This window comes from Protobothrops mucrosquamatus, unplaced genomic scaffold (genome assembly GCF_001527695.2).
Source record: "Protobothrops mucrosquamatus isolate PMUCROS unplaced genomic scaffold, P.Mucros_1.0 scaffold2074, whole genome shotgun sequence".
NCBI classification, from domain to species: domain Eukaryota; kingdom Metazoa; phylum Chordata; class Lepidosauria; order Squamata; family Viperidae; genus Protobothrops; species Protobothrops mucrosquamatus.
The window spans coordinates 149,403-168,150 of NW_015388178.1; the positions used below are offsets into that span (position 1 = coordinate 149,403).

Sequence of the window (18,748 nt, forward strand, 5' to 3'; positions counted from 1 at the left end):
AAAATACTTTCAAAATACTCAAAGTTACCTGAAGAATTAAATCTCAGGCTTTTTTTATTATATCATGTTAAGTTTGTGTAACAGGCAGCAATTAAACTACACTAGGAATGGATCCACAATTTTATAATTACCCGCTGTTCAGTGGTGGGATTCAAATATGTGAACAACAGATTCTCTGTGTGGATGCAGCTTCCAGACGTCCATTCTGGGCCTGGGCAACAAAAAAATTACCTACCAGTTCTGCCAAACTGGTGTGAACCGGCTAAAGCCCACCACTGCCACTGTTGTTTCCATTGCTCTGATAGAAACCACTGAGGAAAGATTTGCAGGATGCTTTGGGGTGAAGGGATTTCCAATGCCTTCACCCCTTGTTCTTGTAGAGGGAAGAGAGAAGGGCCTTGAAGAATAGGAGGAAATGCTTCTGCCAAGACAACATTCAGGTAGCAATAGCACTTAGACTTATATGGTGCTTCACAGTGCTTTACAGCCCTCTCTAAGTGGTTTACAGGGTCAGCACATTACCCCAACAATCTGGGTCCTCATTTTATTGACCTCAGAAGGATGGAAAGCTGAGTCAACCTTGAGCCAATCAGGATCGAACTCCTGGCAATGAGCAGTGAATTAGCCTGCAATACTGCATTTTAACCACTGTTCCGCCACAGCTCCAGATAAAAGGGGGGGGGGTCTGAGCCAAGGCCAAAAAAGTATTGTGAGTAAACATCTCAGTCCACCCCTTCCCTAGTTCATACAAAGATAAAGGGAGGGAGAGGGAAAGCAGATTCAGACTTGCAAGATTCTGTTACTATAGATTTACAATTAAAAATGAACACTGACCTACATGGCATTGTTTTCTAGCCTGCCTTATCTTTATACTATTTCCTGCACTCCTTGACAAGATCAAAGGACAAGATCAAAGCTATTTCATCCTACTTTTTTAAAATAGTAGAGGGAAGTTTTTAAAGCCCCTCATTACAGGTACCAATCTCGTTGTTTTGAAGTTGCTAAGGAAACCAGTGCAAAAGGAACCAAAAGCTGGATGGAAAGGAGCAAGGATTATTTTAGTTCTCCCTATTGTGTGTTTGGAAGAATCACTGACTAATTCATCCATAATTCTCTGTTGGAGGAAGATGGAGGCAAGAACAACAGTGGTTTTTAATTTTTTTAATTTACTATTTATTAGCTAAATACAAAAACAGACAAAAATACACAAAATTGTAAAAGAAGAAAAAAGCTTTTTAAAAAGGAAGCAAAAAACTTACAAAATGCATATTTGTAGACATACATATATTAATAAATTGAAACCATGATTCATTACAGCCATCCATGCTCTAGCTATATTGATTAATGTTGCAAACTGCTAAAAAGTTGAACTCATATATATTTGTGTTCCAATGCTGAACAATAAGTCATTTGATTTTGTGTTCATTTTCTCTGTCCGAAGTCAATTCCCATGACTGAGATAAATCTCAAGCTGAGTTAATGTACGTAATCGGTTCTTACCAAAATGGAACAAGACAGAATGTTTAAATAAAGTGATAATTTCTCTGCATTTCCAACAACATAAATGCAATATGGTCATTTCTGATATATTATTTCTTGTTGAAAAGGAAGCAATCTAAAAATCTATTGATTTTTTTTAACCTCTTTTCTTTTTTATTAGTTAAAGTAAGATATTCAAGCAACAAAATCAAAAAGAAAAAAATGTGTATGTATAAAAACAATTTAAGAAAGAAATTTAAAAAGCAAATCAGACAATAAATATAAAAAGGGCATTCTGACAACTTCCTCTCTTTCTCCCCCTACCCCCAATTAGATAGAGGTAGGAACAATTGTGATCCATTTTCAAAATGTTTCTGAAACATGATCAGGAAAAGCTGTACCCTCATCTCTGTACAGATTAGAACTATATAGATAATTAGAACATTTGCCAAGGCAACGTTATGAATATGAATTCACTTCATGTCCTTTTCAGTTGCTGCAACTTCCATTAAAATCTGCATATAAACAGTTAATTTTCGTAGGCAGGCAGGGCAATACTTGTAATGAACCAAGGGGAAGTAAAATATTATACCACTGAGGATGAAGAGTATAACATAGAAGAACTCAAGCTGTGGCTGGTCAATGATGGGTGTCAGTACCAGGTAGATGGATATCATCAGAAAAATGATTGGTATGATGATTGGTACCTGGAATAAGAGGAAACATGTTTATGGCCACTGTATAATTTGTTTGGGAAAGTTTTCCAAGTGGCATCTGACAAATAACATACCCAATGAGGAAAGAAGTACAGCTTCCTTGTTCACAGTAGATGAAATAAGAAGTACCTGATATCAAAAGTCATATTATCCAGATATCTATCTCATCAACCAACTAGTCATGATTTTTTGAAGGATGCTCCTTAAATTTTCCAGATGTTCTCCAATAATCAGCCTACATGGCAAAGCCACTGAACAAACTCAGTCTTCCGTCAACTAATTTTGGATGTTCTGCCCTTCCTACCATTCTTATTCTACTCTTCTACATTTTCTGGCACTCCTGTGAACTTTGGAAAGTCCCCAAGCTTGCTAATGTCTCCCTTTCGCATAGGAATGATGCTATTTCAGCTACATGATATTCAACAATGGAGATAGAAATAGGAAAAGCATGATGTGACCCGCACAGTTTGAGTGAAGTAAAATTTTAAACCAAGAGGTGTTTTTTTTTAAACAAATAAACATTCTGGTCTCTTTATCTTGCTCCTCAAGCTTCAAGAGCACCAGAAACAATTAAAAATAAGTCAAAAATATCAATGCCAGAGCACTGATTTTTGCCAAGAAAACAGCTAAAAGAAGGTAGGAAGGTTCCTATACTAATGGTTTTCCCCAGAAGGTGAAAGTACAGTTTTTCCAAATAGTACTGGCTACAAAACCTACAGTTTTCTGCCAGTGGCTGAAGCTGAGAACTGAAACATTGGATGGCACCAGCTTGCCTACTATAAATTGTCATCTTTTTTTACTCCCAGTTGTTATTTATGTAGCCTGGTATACCCTATTACAAAACTGAAATGTCTTAACGTTTCAGTTTCTTATATTTTATGGGATCTATGGATTTAAGTAGTATAAAACAGCATGTATTCCATTTTATTTTTCAATGATCCTATAGATAATTGAATGGGGGAAAAATTAACAAAGTTAAATAGGCATTTTAAACAACTTTTTCAGATATATTGGAATGCTAAATGAACAAAAATAGCAAGCATCACATTTCCTGGAATTTGTCTTATAGGCTAGATCAGTGGTTCTCAACCTTTTTAATGCCGCGACCCCAACCGGTCGTAAGTCGAGGACTAAACTGGTCATAAGTCGAGGACTAAACTGGTCGTAAGTCGAGGACTAAACCGGTCGTAAGTTGAGGACTACCCAACCGGTCGTAAGTCGAGGACTTTCCCTGCCCGGGAGCACCACGCATGCATGGTTCCGCCCCCTGTGCTGGCCGAGGCATAGCTGGCAAGCGGCAGAGACGGAGCAGGCCGACCACCAGCTGGCCCAGCCCAAGGGAGGTAAGGCACCCACCGGAAAAGGGGAAAAAATGGCGGACAAAAAAAATGGCGGACAAAAAAAATGGCAGACAGCCTTGCTTGGCGACCCCCATGAAATGGTCGATCGACCCCAAATGGGGTCCCGACCCACAGGTTGAGAACCACTGGGCTAGATGCTATCCCTAGGTTCTTAAAAACTGTCCCCCTACTATCCAAATTAGCTCAATTAGAGCAGTATTTTGATGATATGAAACAGGAAGTCCCTTCAGATAAATTTTAAATAAGAATATCAGCATTGGGTCATATTGCAAATATGCAAAGAAACTAACAATTAATGATGATTTTAAAGAATTAGCAAGATAGCTCTTGTTTAGTGACTGCCTTGTTTAGCGATCATACACAGTTACAACAATGATGAAAAAGTAACTTTGTGACCAATTCTCACATTTAGAACCTTTGCAGGTCAGTAAAGCAAAGGAAAGCTGAAGTAAGATCACAAGCACAGTTTCACTTAGGGACTGCTAGGCTTCAAAACTAAGTTGCTAGTCCCAAATATGTTCACTAAATTAGGACTATCTATAAATTCAAAGTGATGAATGATTCCCACTATCATTAATCCATGTAATACTTACAGTATGTATTTAACCCCATGGGATAGTTCACAGTTTATTCAATGAGAAGGGGGCTCAATTTGTCTTTCCCCTGCTTCAGTCCTGATCTAAATTTCCTTAACCACCATCCTCTCCCCGTAAAGGTGATCCTGTTCACAAGACCTGTCTAATCATATCTAACGTTGATACATCATTGCTAGTAGGTGATATGATTGGTCTTTTCTTCTAGAATGCCATGGGGCAAAGATCAAGCCAACAGATCAGAGGTTATCGCTCTTCCAATAGTTTCTCAACATTCTCAGGCTGAAGCATTTGGAACCATTGGCTCATGTGACAAGACAAGGAAGACTGAAAAAGGCATTTGTTAACTGCGCTGTTCCTAGGATACAGAACAGGGTAGCCAGGAAATTAGGGACAGCCCAGGAAATATAGTTTGGCATTCAGATCTGTAGAACTACAACTCCTACAACAAGTTTGTGGAAGTTATAGAACATTTGTAATCCTACATATCTAGAGGATGCCAGTTTTTTGGGGGGAAAGCAAATTCAGGTTAGGACATTCAGATTAGGACCATTATGACCTGTGTGACTAAAGAAAAAAAGGGACAAGGGGAAAAAAAGGATTTTAGTGTTTTTTATACAGTACTAACCTTGTAAGATCTTGGGAGTTCTGGTTTCTTAATCTTTAAATACAGGAGACTTGCAACACTTATCCCGTTGAAAATCCAAGTTGTAAAGCTATATAAAGTAACATTTAGTGGCAGCCATTCCATGTGTGATCACGCAATTTCTGCTGCTATTAAAAAATGCACACCCAGATACCCCACACACACACATATAAATACTAGTTAAATATCAGAAAAATATACCTAATACTGTAATAAAGATCTCGTTCACTTTCCACAGTTTGACAATATATCTTCAATTAACCATAGATATTGAAGTACAATACATTATTATCTCTATTTTGAGCTAGGAGCCTAATTTATGGGCATCCCATAGAGGAAGGGGAATAGGATAATGCAAACGACACAAATAACATAATTGTAAGCTACCCAGAGTCATTGACTGAGATGGGCAGCTATAGAAATTGAATAAATAAATAAATAAATTTGTGACATTTGCAGTGTGTGCAGTGATGTCACAGTATCCATAATAGCTTTGCGCTTATTTTGAATGTCTTTGCTTACTTCTGGGCAATATGTTTCTTCTACCTTTGTTCTGGAATGGGCAATCAGTTGCTGTCCAGGAGTTCGTTTTGCTACCAGTGGAGATGCTAATCTAACTGAGCCACTTCTGAGAATTTTCAGCCAAGCTGAGGTACAGAACTAAGCAATGAATTGTCTGGAGGTTTAGGATTTCTTTGCCTAAGTCAGGAGATTTGATATCCATACTCTGCTTTTCTTTTATACCTGAACTGGGAAAGTAAACCCTACAAGTAAAAGACTCTGAAACATGATAAAATGAAGATCCAGTAAGTAAATGTTTTCCTTCCTGGGAAATTGGTATTTGGTTATCCTGGAGAGAATTGCATGGGAGTGGCAGCTACATAGCCTGGGATATTTTAAAAAATAATTATAGTCACAAGGCACAAATGGCTGCAGCAATAAAGGACATCTTTTAATGATACAAGAGCTACAAAGAAATACAAATGCAACAGCTACTCTTAGATAAGAAAAAACATAGCCATGTGACACATGCATTGGCAACTGCATGGCTTGATGTTATTGGATAGGGCCCATTGTTCAAGTCTGTCAAGATCTTTTCGGATCCTGAGCTTGTCTTCTGGGGTGTTGGCTATTCCTGCCAGCTTATTGTCACTGCAAATTTGATCAGTTCCCCTTCTATTCCCTCATCTAAGTTATTTATGAAGATATTGAAGAGTACTGGGTCTAAGACAGAACTTGTGGTACCCCACTGCTTCCTTCCTTCCATATAGATGTAGTACTATTAAGGACTATTCATTGGGTATGGTTTGTCAGCCAGTTACAAATCCATCTGGTGGTGATGCTGTCTATCCCACATTTTTCTAGTTTACCAAGAAGTAGGTTGTGATGTACTTTGTTCAATGCCTTGCTGAAGTCTAAGTATACTATATCCATAGCATTTCGCTAGTCTACTAATTTAGTCTCAGGATCTAAAAAGATCTTGACAGACGTGAACAAAGGGCCCCATCCAACAACATGAAATTTAATGTGGAGAAAAGCAAGGTTTTACACCTAGGCAGGAAAAACTAAATGTACAAGTACAGATTAGGTGAGACCTGACTCAAAAACAGTAACTGTGAGAGGGACGTTGGAATCCTAGTGGACGATCACTTAAACATGAGCCAGCACTGTGCGGCAGCATCCAAAAAAGCTAATACAAACCTCAGTTGTATAAACAGAGGCATAGAATCAACATCAAGTGAAGTATTAGTACTGTTTTATAAATCCTTGATAAAACCACACGTGGAATACTGCATCCAGTTTTGGTCACCACATTACATTACTGGAGATGTATTGCATGGCAAGCAGGATGGAAAAGTTTGTATAAAAGAAATAATAAAGTAACACAAATAACTAAATAATACCGCATCCCCTTCCTCTCTCTGAAGTCTAGGCAATATCATCTTAATATATAAAAATAATCAAAAAGAGGCCGAGAGATCAATTTCATCAAGTAATTATGAGTAGCAAGAAATACCCACCTGAAAAGGTTCACTATCTTGTTGAAACTTGCAGGTATTACCATTATTATGGACACCACAGAAGTAAATATGAGAGCAGGAAAAGGTGTAAAATAACGTATATGAACCATAGATAGAAAGTCGGGCTGAAAATGAAAACAAAAGACCATAACTAACTATGCTGAGGGGTTTGCTTTACTCCTTGCTTCTGTCCAGCTCTCCAAAGTTTTAATGCGTAAATGAATGAACAGCAAACTTGGTAGTTATGCTATGAGAAATAATTTGAAACGTCATGAGCAACAGTAAGTTCTGTTGTATGGCACTCACGTCATTTGGAATTTCGCAGCTTCAATGGTCTCTGTGCCAGCAGCCCACCAAACCTATTTCTTGCATGTTAATTTCTCTAAAACATTGTTTCTCTAGAACTTGAATTGGAGCCTACTGTTTTTTAGGGGAACATCAGTTGTATTCAGGACAGAATACCCTTCTGCTTTCCTCTGCAGCAGGCTCAAGCACTTGCTAAGTACTTGCTGAGTACTTAATTCCTGTATTGTTAGGAAGTTCAAAATTCACAGCTCTTCTGGCAGAATATAAACCAATCAGGCCTAAACTGACACCTCCATACCATAGTTCTTTTCAGTGTTATGAGCCAGCTGTTGGACTCCAGAGCTAAAATTTTATGAGCTACTCTGGAGTAGAGAAAGGAGGAGGAGAATACTCAGCAGATTAATAAACATGGCCATGGATCACAAATTAATTGATTTATAGCTCAGTACTATAACATTTATTCACAATTGAATTTAGTAATAATTGCAATTGCATTTCTGCTTCAGTCTTGTGTAAGAGGGAAAAGCGTGCTATTTACATATAGAAGAATTGGATGTGTTGCTTCTATTGATAAAAATTAATATCCATTTTTCATTGGACAAGAGAGGAGTGCAGGATTGTGATCAAAAAGTTACAATGAATTCCCAGAAGCCTCACTTGTTTTTCATTGATTCTTTACTGTTATCTGTATACAAACAGATTAAAACTCAAGACATTAGAGCCAAAGTAAATATATTGTTCTTAATTCCCATTAAGATAAAAGATAACTAGTAACTACTTTGCCCCATTAATTCCAATAAGTTTTACATACAATTAATTTATACACCGATGCCCATCCCTGCTCAAAAATAGTTTAATTGGATTTACTTCTGTATACATAAGTATAGGATTACATCCTAAATCTGGATTCAATTTTATGTATTTCCAAAAATCCAATAGCCCAATATAGCTGACGGCTAAGCAAACAGTCTTAGTTTTAAATGAGTTTAGGTCCATTAGGTTTAGTTGGATCAAATTACAGAATTTAAATTGTCAGATTGGCTCAACTGAGCTACAGGTAATTAAAAGTGTCAAACTTTAATAGAGAACGTAGGTTATATAAGCAATTTATGGCATGTGAAGCACTGTGTCTTTCATTCTCCCATCCTGCCAGTTCATTAATGCATTTTATTTTATTTATACATTGTCCTTTGGGTTACACACCCCTAACCATATGCAACTGCTGACTAGAAGACAGCCTTACAAATCCACAAAGGAGCCAAGGGGGCATGAAATAACAGTAAAAGATTCTAACCTGAAAATGATTGATTAAATACTACATCCATGAATATAATGGAAAAAGCAGTATGTTCACAGTCCTTACCATATGGCCTTCTCTTGCTGCAATGTAGCAGACCCGGCTTCCACAAAAGAACGTTCCATTAACTGATCCAAAGCAAGAAAGAGCAACTGCCAATGACATCAGCCATACCCAGTTGCCCAGGACTTTATTTCTTTAGAGGGAAATAAACAAAATGTTACCAAAAAGGAGCCATAGTGGATTGGCTAGGCTAGGGTGTTGGTTCAGGACCAAGATGACCTCAACTCAAGCTCGGATTTCACCTTGTAAGTTTATATTTTGACTTGATGTTCATAATACCTTGGTTGAAAGAAATCTGCGTGCCAGGTGACTCTGTTCTTCATCACTTTTGAGTCAAATTGTATGGCTTTTCCATACTGTAGGTCTCCATATTCCAAATCAGTGGTACTTTCAATAAATACTAACTTAAATTTTAAAGTATAGTAAAAAATTGGTTTCACAGTTAATCAGAAATAGTGGTTATGCCACTCTTTGGAAGACATATTTAACAGGATAAAAGCATAATTAAAACACTGCTTGAAGTGCAAGAGTGAAATACATGCCCTCTAAATTATTTTGAAGTATAACTCCCATCAATCCAATCAAGATTTGGAAGGGAAGATTTCAAAAAGGATATCCTTGCCTCAGAACAAAAGGATTTATATGGTTTCATTAACAAGGACTATCAAATCTCGACTGCATAAACAAAGAAGACCACTAGTAGCCAAGAGAATTATCTTGCTGTCTTTAATGACATTTAGTAAATCCCTGGGATTTTTGCAGCTCAGGTTTTTGCAGGTTTGAAAGCTCTACATTAATTCATTAGACATAGTATATACAGGTAGTCCTCGACTTACAACCACATTTGAAGCCAGATTTTATGTTGATAAGTGAGAAATTTGTTAAGTGAGTTTTGCCCCATTTTATGACACACTTTGCCACATTTGTTAAGTGAATAACTGCAGTTGTTACATTAGTAACACGGTTGGTAAGGAATCTGGATTCCGCATCAACTTTGCTTGTCAGAAGGTCACAAAAGGTGATCGCATGACCCCGGGATACTCCAACCGTCATAAATATGAATCAGTTGTCAAACATCTGAATATAAATCACATGACCATGGGAATGTTGCAGCGGTCATAAGTGTGAAAAATGGTCATGTCACTTTTTTCAGTGCCGTTGTAACTTCAAATGGTTACTAAATAAACTGTTGTAAGTCAAGGATTACCTGTATATGTTCTAGCTCTCAGCTGAATCTATAATTGCTTGGTTTTTTTTCACTCTTCAGGAACAAACAGCATGCAAGATTGCTGTTGCAAACTGTTATGTGTGTCAGACCATCAAACTGAGACCCAACAGCAAAAGATCTGATTGTCAAACAGCTTTTCACCTTATGTGTAAAATTAAATTCTTCCCTGAAAAAGGAAAAAAAAAATGACTAAAAAAAAGTCTGCTGTGCTTGTCCTTAGATAAGGAAGAATTACTACTTGTAATATTATTGCATTTCCTGATGAGTTCTTGATCTCACATTCCTCTATCATTAGAAAACCAAATCTAAAACTTTTTAAAATTCATAACCCAGAAATTTAATATCTTACCAAATATCCAGCAAAATTAAAACAGATGAGTCCAATTGTCTGTAGCTCTTTCCAAAATGTACACCACTAATGAATATTATAGATGCCAGTCTGTCAGTTTGTTTATATTAATCCTGACTGAATTGGATAAAGTGAGTTGGATAAATGAGAGATGACACTATGTTTGTACAATAATCTTTTTTCCAATGTCATAGTTAATATCTTTTCATCTAAATTAGGCATTGATACCGGTCCATTACTTGCACAGCTGGTAGGGTCTTTCTCTGGTTTTAATAAGATGGTAATAAATGTCATAAAATGAAGAGTGGAATGTAGTGAGATTGAATGACTCTTTAGAGTTTTCCAATAATATTCCAGAGCTCTGACTAATCATATTTTTCCCCTGGAGAGGACCCGTGCAATATTAGCACCTGATGTGGAATTGCGGGACTCTTCTATCTTTTGTCTCATTCTTCTTGGTGGCTTTATTGGGGTTGTGGGGGAGAGTTAATTGATTCGGTTTACCTGTGTTTGGCACAGGTGAAAGACTGGGGGAGGGGATGAAGATCACCTGGCCAGCAGGGAGAATACTGGCCAAGAAGAGGTTGCAATATTTAAGGTAGAGGATTTCTAATTAATGATGTGTTCAAATATTTTTTTGAAACAGAAATTTCTGAAATTTGGCGTGGCTATATTCAAATGTAAACACTGATTATTAATTGTTTAAAATTCAATACAATCATGCCAAATTTCAGAAGAAAGGCACAGTGTTGTGTAAACAGAACAGACTATTCATAAGCAATAATGATGTGCCTTTCTGAACACAGAGAGCTGATCGCTGATAACTGAAGTAAAATAATAAGGGAGTAATGCATTGATTAGTGGAACACAGACACACAGAGGATCATAAGATAAACCAATCACTAAACCAGATCAACAAACTAACATAGCTTACAAAACAGTGCCACTTAGAATGAGATTGTGTTATAAACGGAGAGGAGAAATTGGTGATACTAAGGATTTTTCTCAATCTCCATGTCCCATTCAGACAATATGACTGAAATAGCCATCGTTACAGGTAGTCCTTATAGGTAGTTCATTTAGTGACAGTTCAAAGTTACAATAGCACTGAAAAAATGACTTATGACCGTTTTCACAGTTACGACTTTTACAGCATCCCCATGATCACGTGATCAAAATGCAGCTAATTGGCAACTAGTTCCTGTTTATGACCTTTGCTGTGTCCCAAGGCCATGTGATCATCTTTAGCAACCTTCTGACAAGCAAAGTCAACCGGGTTACTAACTTCTCAGCTGCAGGGATTCACTTAAGAAAGAAAGGCAAGAAAGGTTTTGCTGGGGCAAAACTCACTTAACCAATGTCTCATTTAGCAACAGAAATTTTGGGCTCAACTGCGGTCATAAATCGAGGACTATCTGTACTTCAATACTTCAGTAATTCGTTTCCCTTTCTTTTCCTCCCCCAAAAGGGTTTTTACATAAATGCTATTTGTTTTAAATGTATTGCAAGGCTGAAGCTATTACACTTGTTGGAGATGAGAAAGTGTTTTTGAGTGCACGGTGCACAAATGCTAGAGAAGATGAAGCTACCTAAGTTGAATAGGCTGGTTAAAGCCTTAGTGTTTAGCACTGCTCACCCCCAGGTAATGGCAACTGTACCCGAAGTCAGAAAATCAACAGAAGTCATGGCTGCAAAATAGCTCACATTTACTAGCAAAAAAAAGCAGGTCACCAGAGGTATAGCAATCATCAATGCCCTTGGCAGAGTCACCTGGAGAGAGAAGAAAATAAGACGCACAGTGATGAGCTATGTACACATATAGGTGTGCAACTGCATAACTTTTTAATATTCAGTTCTAAATATATAAACACAATTTCAGATATTTCTCACACAGTCAAAAAGCAAAGGTGGAGGAGAGAAAATACAAAGATTTCATAAAACGGAAACTACCGTAGTTCAATATGCAAACACAACACCTAACAAATGTGCAGAGCCATGAAAACAAAATAAGACTAAAAAGAACTTAGCATATTTCTTATGTTCCTTCATCTGCTGAAAAATCATAGTTTTGTATTTCAACCTTTAAATCAATGTTTCTCACCTGACCATATAATAAACATCTGCCTGAATTGCTCCAAGGTCTTAGTTTTGGGAAACTTTCAGGTCTTTTTTTACAAGAGCTCCAAAAAAAGGGACCCTCAGACCATTATGGAACGTTTGCAAAATTGCCCAAGGCAGGCAAGGACATTTTATTATTCCTGTTACTCTTTATTTTGACTCAGGCCAGAAAATACAACACTCTACCCTTGCAGATTCAGGGATGACAGACAATTTCATAGATGAGACCAGAGTTTTCTGGGACTTACTGATTTCTATCAGAAGTTCATTCCTAATTTGGAAGACCACATATTGCCATCAACTGCAGTTTTAAAGAAAGGATGAAAATTCACATGTTCTACTCAACACCAAGCAGTATTTCAGGAGTTTAAACGTCGTTTCCTCTTCACAGGCACTTCTTAAGCACCCAGACTCTGCCCCACCCACCCCAATTTGTGGTACCAACCAATGCATCCGATGTGGTGGTTGGATCATTTTGCCTCCAGTGGGTGGGGAATGTTGGATTTCTCACCATATGTATTTTATTCTAGGTTGCTTCAGCCAGCCAAAGGGAATTATGGCACTTTCATAAAGAGTTATTTATTGTAAAGTTGACTTTCCAACTATGGAGGCACCGTCTAGAAGGGACATCCCAGCTGTTCCAGGCCCAAACTGCTCACAGAAACTCTACAGAAAACACAGACTCTCTTGCCTTGGCAGGTCCGGTGAGCACAGTTTTTCACCCATTTTAATTTTTAATATTCCTCCTATACATCAAGCTCCCAGAACAAGTTTCCAGATGCCCTGTGCCTTCTTTATACTACTCCCAATGTCATAATTCTGCTGTTAAGCAACTTTATCTCTCCATCAAGAGATGAAGGCCGGTTTGAAAGGCTGGGGGACAGAGAGACAAACTGTTAATTTGCTAGCTCAAATTAAAGAGCAGCAGCAATACATTGTTTATTCTAGGACTCATATGAATGACCTACAGGAAGCCTCACAGGATGAGCTATCGTCTTTCATGTCTGAAGAAGGGTAACTGCTTCACAATGGTTGTTTATATTTTCCCCTTCCTTAAGGGGAATAATTGTTATGACTCTGTCAGGACAATAAACGGCCGATTATGGGAAACTGTTTAAAATCCAGCATTGGGTCCTTAGGGACTTTGGGTGCCTAAGAATAAGGGCAGCTATCGGGGATTATGTTTCATCCAGTCATGGGATGACAAGTAAAATCTGTCTATGGAAAGCCAGCTGCTTGCTGTAACCCAAGTTCTGCTTTGTGACCTTGGGACACATTATCAATAGATTTTATTACTGACCTCCACCTGATATAGGAGTATGCCAGCATTTTTTTAATGTAGTGTTTTAAATTGTTGTAGCTTTATTTACAAAAGATTTTTTAACTTGTAAGCCACTCAAAATCTTGCAAGTAAGGTAGGTGGCTATATAAATTCAAGGAAATAAATAAATTCTTGTAGTGGTGAGTTTCTTTACAATTTGTTTACAAAGACGATCCATTTCATTGCATGCAAGGGCCTCAGCTCAGGAAATGGCACAGCTTTTTTAGACCATGTTTTTAGGTATGCAGGTCTACACAAGCAACTAATCTCAAATTGCAGATCTCAGTTTACCTCCAAGTTTTGGAATGCACTCTCTCGTTTATTAGACATTAACATTCATTTGTCATCTTCTCACCATCTAGAGACATATGGAGAAGCTGAGAATCGAACCAAATATTGTAAGAGCATCTATTGAACTAAATAGGAAGATGCTATGTCTCTTATCAGCAACAAAATTAAATTTAGCTTACGTCACTTGTAGAATTTGCCCACAACAATGCAATACATTCCTACATCAGCATGTCTCCTTTTCATGCAAATTATGGCTTCTATGCCTGCACATTGTCCTCCAGAGCTCCTGCATCTGCAGTTCCTCATATCTTGGACTTCCTGCAAGAGAGGCAAGCTGCTCACTGCTTTTTACAGGAACAACTAGATCTGGCAAAACCTGCATACTAGCTGGAGACACCCACAGACAAGAGGGAGCCAAAATTGCTGAAGAAGATTTGATGTGGCTTTCAACAAAAATGTTGCCTTCTGCCTAACCTTGCTGCAAGTTGGTCTTAAATTTTATTGGCCTTTTCCAGTAGTTCAGCAAATAAAGTCGATTTCTCAACATAGCTCCAGAGGGCTCTATGGCAACTCACAATGGCCAGGTGGGTGTGGCTGGGTGGTTGCAGACAGATCAGCGCAACTAAGTGGATGTGGCTGGGTCAGTATGGCTGGGTCAGCGCAGCCAGCTCAGTGCCGCACACTCAACGCTGCTGGCAGCCAAGTGTTTGTGTACACCCACACCCACCCACACCTACACACCCACACACCATTCCAAGTTTGGGGACTTTTTATCCACAGAGGAAGAAGAGGTTCTTCTCCCTAAGCCCAGGCAGGATTGGCAGCTTGCCAGCTCAGATGTGGGTAAAAGTCTCCAAGCTTGAAATGTGTGTGTGTGTGTGTGTGTGTGTGTATGCACGTGTGCATGAGACTAGCCAGACAAAACAGGAGGTGGAGGGTGACGTGTGTGGAGGTACGGGGTCAAATTTCTGCCTTGACATCTCGGGAGAGAAAGAAGACTAGGCAGGGGAACAGCCTGGTCCTGCACGGGGGGGGGGAACTGGCGCTTCTCTAATTCCCTTTTGAGAAGCGCCATTCCCCCCCACCCATTTCCAAGCTTGCTTGTGCGTGGTAAGGATGCTGGCTTGTTTGGGCAGCCTCCCTCCCAGCCACTCCCTCCTTCTCTTCAGAGATCTTTGTAATTCAACCAAGAAAAAAAAGAAAAGAAATGACATCATTAATATATTATAAATGAGTGCCTGAAGACTGCACAATGCTCTGGTGCAGATCAGCAATGACATGTTCAATAGTTGCCCTTTAAAATCTCTACATTATGTTTTCTAACTCTATATTTTAAAAACAATCTTCATAGCCACTGATTTTGTAATAGGTGCTTTGCTATTAGGTTGGCCTATATAAAATGGATGATTGCTTTAAGAATTAGCCACAAGTAAACCAGTGCCAGAAGTGACAGTAACATTTATGACGATTACATATAAAGCAGATCAATGTATGAACTCTATTATAAATTCTGCTTCCATGACCTGCAGCAAATATACTTTACTTTTTCACATGGACCTGCTCTTGCTATTTCTAAGCAGTAAATTATTTAGCAATCTGTTAATATCTAATGAAACGTTAGTTAAAGAATGCTGACAAAAAATGGGGAGGAAATCCACTGAATAACAAACATCAATCTCAGAATTAAGTCAAAAGTTTCTGAAATTTTCAAACGACTGCAAATGGAATAATTCAGAAGATGTGGGAACCTGTTTATTTCTTAAAAAATATTTGTTTATTCTTAAATTAATGGATTTAGAAATCCAAGATTTCACATATTACTTCTTAGAGATCATTGTTTATTCTATATTTGAGCTATCTGATAGTAATTAGCATTAACATAATATAGTCTAAATATATGGAACATTATGTGAGTCACAAGTATTTGTTTATTTTCTTGGAATATTAATGCAGAGTGATTTTTTAAACGTACCATCAGAAAGGCCTACATTAAGGGAAACTATCAGATTAGAACGTGGAACATTGATCTAATATGCATTTGATCAAATCTTTCATCTCAGACAGATTTGCTCTTTTCAAATTTGTTTCTATTTGGAATTATTTAGTTCTAATAAAGGAAAATGTAAGTAACTCAGGGTTGAAATGAGGGTTTCTTGATTCTCTCTGAGCTTGGTTGTTTTCTTGAAGATGTTTCATTACCCAATTACCTAGGACTAGAACTGATATTACCTACTTTAAGTAATGAAATGTTTGCAAGAAAACAACCAAGCTCAAACAGCATCAAAGACCCTCAATTATTTAGTTATCTGATAGCAGTACAGCAAAGAAAAAAATATTTATAACTCAAATAATTCCAGGGGAAAAGAATTAAAAAATAACGAATCACTCATTTTTGCATCCACGTAGCACATTATTCAATTCTCAGAGCTTTTTACTATTTTCAGTAGAGTTAGTATTTAAATATTAACTTGCTTTTAAAACATTTTCTTAATCCTGAATATGTATAGTTATTTTTTGAGTAGCATTTTGAATTCACAACTTGGAGATATTTGGAACTCTTTGGGATGATCCATACCAAAGCCATTTCTCCTTACTAGGTAACTACAGGGCTGGGCAACCTGTGGGATATATATGCTTCAACATTTATGTTTCTCCAAAGTTGACAGGACAAAGTATTTGCTTCCCAAATTCTTAACTTTTTCTAGAGACGAAATATTTTTTGATCCAATTATATAGCAGTCAGAGTTCTATCACAAAATAACACCCAGTTTTTTTTATACCATTCAGTTAATTGTGTTTCTTGGGTATTTAAAATATTACTACATGTTTGCTTCATAGGATTTTGGTTTAGTACAATTATTGTCTATTCCTAGAGACTTTAGTATTCTTCATTTTTAGATGTAATTCAAGCATTTATGTCTTGGAACAGAATTGTTCCTTAATCTTTTCACTTTATTTAATTATCTTATCTGCGTTCATAGTAGGGTCGTGGAAATTTAAAAAAATGCCTCAGAACAATTGCTTCAGTCTTTGACCAAATGTATCACCTATTTTTAGTAATTACTAAAGGTTATGTAATTCTATTCTTTAAAACAGCACGAGTATTATTTTCATATTTCCAAACAGAGCACACATCGAGACATTCCTCACATCAAGTTTAAGAAAGCAACTTTCTCATCAGTTCTTTTTTTTTAAAAAAAAAAAGTTCTCTAGAGGTAGTTTTCACATTACAATGACAATTGCTAAGCGATGTGGTCATAAACCATGATGTCACAAAAAAGCATTGCTTAGCAATGGCAATAGCAGTTCTCATTGTAACCCCAGGACCATGTGAGTTGTTAAGTGAGGACCTCAGGTATGGGAAGTAATATGAGATAAAGTAGAATATCAGGCAAATAGGCAGAGCTATGGGTGGATGGGTGTCATGGATGGGCACTACAGCGCATGGGCAGGTTGGCGGGTGCTAGGGCCAGACACTAAGGAGCAGAGGGATGGACAGGCAATAAAGTGGCAGGAGTGACTTGCAACCTCCTGCCAACTTTCCCATTGACCTTTTTAGTGGAAAGCCATCAGAGAAGGTCACAGATAGCAACCATGGGACCACAGAATAGTGCAACCTTCATAATTGTGAGCTGGTGCCCAAGTGCCTGAATCACGATAACATGACCATGGGAATGCTGCAATGGCTGCAACTTATAAGTTGTTCAGTGCCATCTTAACTCTGAACAGTCATTTAATGAATGGTTGTAACCCAAGGACTATCTGTATCTTAACAATATCTGAGATAAAACAAATTAAAACCAATTATAAAATTTTCCATTACTTCCGGTGGCAGGCNTGCAACTTAAAGTTAACTGTGAGTTTGCCTTGTAAGCAGACGAACCGACCCTGGAAGTTTGCTTTTTACTTTTGGACTATACTCTAACTTGGATAATACGTTCTCTCCCCGTACGTGTGTTGGAATGAGGAAAAGTGAATTTAAAATGGCGATGGATTGATACTTTTCAGCAAGAAGTGAAAGTGATTTCCGGTTTGAAGCTTTTGCTACTTTGAATCTGCGTATTATTCGTTTAGGCTGAATTGTTTAAATTTACTGCTAATATGGTTCTGAGAAAAACTGTGCCTTTAACTTTGAGACCGATTACATCCCTGATGTCCGAGACATCTCAACTAACTTCTGAAATTTTCCACTTGTCACCCTCGTTATCTTCTTCACTTCCACCGCCCCTTGCCAGAGAGCTGCAGAACTTGGTGTCCGCAATGACTGAGATGTTTCAATCGTTTGATGTTAAATTTCAAAACAGATGTGATCAAGTGATGCAACAACAGGACTTATTACAACAACAAGATTTATTACAGAAACAGGAGGATTTTTTCTTGAACGCTACAACTGCTTTTCAAGATTTGGTTGAACAAGTGGATGTGGTGGTAGTGGATGAAAGCTATCCATACCCTGAAGGGGCCATATTAGAACCTCATATTGACTGTTTAAAAACGAATAAAATTGTGGAACAAGGAATAATAGAAGAGGGACTGAGTAATCCTGAACAGGCTTTTATATACCAAAACATACAATTTGAAGAGTCAGAGATATTATGTTTACAATCTAATTGTGAATTTATACTGGGAGTAAATGTGGAAACTATTAAGCCAATTAATTTCATACAAAGTTACTCGGATAATTTTGATGATCAACAACTAATTGTAATTGACTCACTTCAATTGCTAAAAACAACAAAGATTGACATCCAGATCAATATTCAGATGATATTGGTAGAAAGGGAAGAAAATTTTGTTCAGTTTGAAGTGATTAGAAAGTTTTGTAACCAAATCTTGAGGTTTGATAATCGAAACGCTCTAACATGGGAATTAACTTGGTATAGAAAGAAAGCTAGAGTCAGATATAAACATGACATTAAATGTTATCTGATGGGTTAAAAAGGTCTTTAAGGTTTTTTT

At 37.5% G+C, this 18,748-nt stretch overlaps 1 protein-coding gene across 1 annotated transcript in view; it reads right to left on the reverse strand.

The window, feature by feature from the left end:
• Positions 1 to 1,190: 1,190 nt before the first annotated feature.
• The window catches only part of LOC107294742 (b(0,+)-type amino acid transporter 1), a 23,679-nt gene continuing 6,121 nt past the window's right edge, over positions 1,191 to 18,748 (reverse strand). The window contains exons 2-6 of the mRNA XM_015823998.1: positions 11,696 to 11,829; positions 8,486 to 8,615; positions 6,817 to 6,941; positions 4,778 to 4,865; positions 1,191 to 2,186 (exon numbers count right to left, since the gene is read on the reverse strand). Of these exons, the coding sequence (XP_015679484.1) occupies positions 1,953 to 2,186; positions 4,778 to 4,865; positions 6,817 to 6,941; positions 8,486 to 8,615; positions 11,696 to 11,829 (711 nt within the window). The 3' untranslated portion in view covers positions 1,191 to 1,952. The remainder of the gene's footprint in view (positions 2,187 to 4,777; positions 4,866 to 6,816; positions 6,942 to 8,485; positions 8,616 to 11,695; positions 11,830 to 18,748) is intronic.